At 60.8% G+C, this 2,687-nt stretch overlaps 1 protein-coding gene across 1 annotated transcript; it reads left to right on the top strand.

The window, feature by feature from the left end:
* Nucleotides 1–312: 312 nt before the first annotated feature.
* LOC126524568 (uncharacterized) lies at nucleotides 313–1,324 on the top strand. The gene has a single exon (XM_050172873.3). The coding sequence runs from the start codon at nucleotides 323–325 to the stop codon at nucleotides 1,322–1,324; it is 1,002 nt and encodes a 333-aa protein (XP_050028830.1). The 5' UTR covers nucleotides 313–322.
* Nucleotides 1,325–2,687: the final 1,363 nt, after the last annotated feature.

Genomic DNA, 2,687 nt, shown 5'->3' with positions numbered 1-2,687 from the left:
TCACTCGTCTCCCTTTGGAGTGCATTCGGTTGTGCCCAGTGGCGCAACCTTCGAGCGCGCACCTGTTTTGTCGACGCTGGCTGCAAGCGGCTTAAGCAATTCACGTATAGCTGCCTCAAGTGGCGGCTGTGAACGACAGCAGGCGCACCCCGCTAGGAGCCCGTTTTGCTCTGGGGCTGGCGGCGCCGCGGCCGGTATCCCTGTGGAAACCGCGCCGCTAATCGAGCTGGACGACTGTTCACCCTTGCTCGGCCACGCCGCTAACGCGCCAACGGTTCCCTTTGGAGCAGGTGCACAGACGCTGTTGCAAAACGCCGCCGAAATGATTCAGTCACTCTCGGGGGCAGTTAAGGCGCTTTCGGCTGTACCGAAATGCGCGCACCCCGCTGTACGGTTGGCAGTCCCGACTTACAGCGGATACGGTGACCTGCTCAGTGCCAGGGATTATTGTGACTCCCTGGTACGCTACCAGATGGCAAATCGTTTGGAGGATCAGGAGGTGCTGGAACGCGTCGTTCCCGTAGCACTTACTGACACGGCGGCTAGGTGGTACCGGCTTTCCGGATACCGTGCAACAACCCTCGAGGAGTTCCGCGTGGCATTCCTGCGCAAATTCCTACCCGCTGACTACCAGAGTAGGATGCGGCGAGAGCTTGAGCTACGTACACAAGCTCCTGACGAGTCGCTTCAGGAGTACGTACGCGCGATGCAAGACCTTTTCTTAATCGCCGAGCCCAAAGCTTCGAACGAGGAACGCGTCGAGCGGGTGATCAGGCAGGCACATCCGACCTTTTCGGCGTACCTGCGCGGCGGCCGCTTCCGAGATTTAGAAGAATTGGCCGCCGAGGCAAAGCGCATTCAAGGCGACATTCTCGCCGCGCGAGCCTATCGCCCACCGCCGCCCGCCAGCGAGGCCCTTGAGCCACGCTGCGCGTGGGGAGGGCCTGTGCCCCTCCCCCAACGGCAACAACCCGGCCAAGCTGCCTTTGCGGCTACAAGCGGGTGTGCATGGGAGCTGAGCGCGCGCGCTCTAGATCCCTACACGTACGGGAGGCGGGCAGCCTGTGCTGCACCACCGCCCGAAATGCATGCGCAGGGACGCACTTCGACCCAACGCATCGCAGAGGCGGACGCTCGTGATAACAGGCCCTTTGGTCATGCAGCGAGTCGACCCCGGCAGGGAGCTGAGGCCGCTCCGCCTCGGGAAAGGTACCGCGGCGGAGTGCGCTGTTTTCGCTGCCAACAACGAGGGCATATAGCAAGGGATTGCACCGCGCCCAGGCCTCCTGCGAGGTCGGGAAACGGGAGCGCGGGTCGCTCGTGAAGGCACGAGTGACCGAAACCTTGCTTGTCCCCTCGGCGTACCGAGCAGGTTGTGTTGCTGGGGCGCACGCGCCCTTTATTCCGGTGACCATTGTCGGCCGCGAATTTCCTGCGCTGCTGGACACGGGCGCAAGCGCTTCGTTGTTCGGCGAAAAGGTGTTATCCCACTTGCAGAAGCACTCAGTGCGCTTGCGGGATTGCCGAACGACATTCAATCTTGCGAAAGGCGTGGCCCATTCGGCGGGCGCCGCAAGGCTGACTGTCAGGTGGGGAGAGCGAATGAGACGCACGCGTTTCGTTCATCTCCCCGGGCTCAGTGTTCCGGTGATTCTCGGAAGGGACTTTCTCCTTAAAACCGGAATCGTTGTGGACATTGCGAATGGCGGCTATCGCGACGGACCGTTCACGTTGCTAAAGCCGTTCATCAGCCCGCCGGCGTCCGATCTTGCCTGTGCAGATGGGGCGTCGGAAGCGTGCCGCGCGCCGAGTTCGGGGGCAAGCCCTCGAGCTGTGCGCTCGCCTGCTAAGACTCCCCTTTGGGAACGAGAGGCACGGCACGAACCGCGTCGCGCGCAGAATTCGGGGGCAGGCCCCTGCGCTATGCGCTTGTCGACTCAAAGTCCCCATAGGGATCGAGCGACACGGCACGAAGGGGCACCGCATCCTCTGGCCGCCTGTGCGGTTCATTTGGATGATACACAGAAGGCTCGCTTGTCGGCACTGTTATGCCAGCACGAAGAGCTCTTCACCGATCAACCTGGCTGTACCGATTTGGCGAGCCACGCGATCGAAACTGGAGACTCGCTTCCTTTGAAGTGTAACCCCCGGCCCGTCAGCCTGGCCAAGAGGCAGGTGATCGATGGCTTGCTGGACGAGATGCTATCGGCCGACATTATCCGCCGCTCGTACAGCGCCTGGGCGTCTCCAATTGTGTTGGTGCCTAAGAAAGATGGCAGCCATCGCCTGTGCGTAGACTACCGCCGTCTGAACGGAGTGACTCGTAAGGATGCCTATCCGCTCCCCACGATTAACTCCATCGTAGGAACCTTGGGCAGTGCGAGGTACTTTACTACGCTGGATGCCTCCAAAGGTTACCTACAGGTCCGGATGGATCAGCGTGACCGGTGCAAGACGGCGTTCACGTCCCACAGAGGGTTATTTGAGTTTACTCGTATGCCCTTTGGTCTATGCAATGGTCCTGCGACCTTTCAGAGACTCATGGACCGCGTCCTCGGGGAAGCAAAGTGGTCATACTGCATGTGCTACCTCGACGACATCGTGATTTATTCACGAACCTTCGAAGAACACTTGGTCCATGTTGCCGATGTGCTCGAGAGGGTGAGGGCCGCCGGGATGACTTTGAA

The sequence above is a fragment of the Dermacentor andersoni genome, chromosome 3 (genome assembly GCF_023375885.2).
Source record: "Dermacentor andersoni chromosome 3, qqDerAnde1_hic_scaffold, whole genome shotgun sequence".
Taxonomy (NCBI): domain Eukaryota; kingdom Metazoa; phylum Arthropoda; class Arachnida; order Ixodida; family Ixodidae; genus Dermacentor; species Dermacentor andersoni.
The sequence above is the reverse complement of the archived record's forward strand: the minus strand, read 5'-3'. Positions and strand labels throughout refer to the sequence as shown.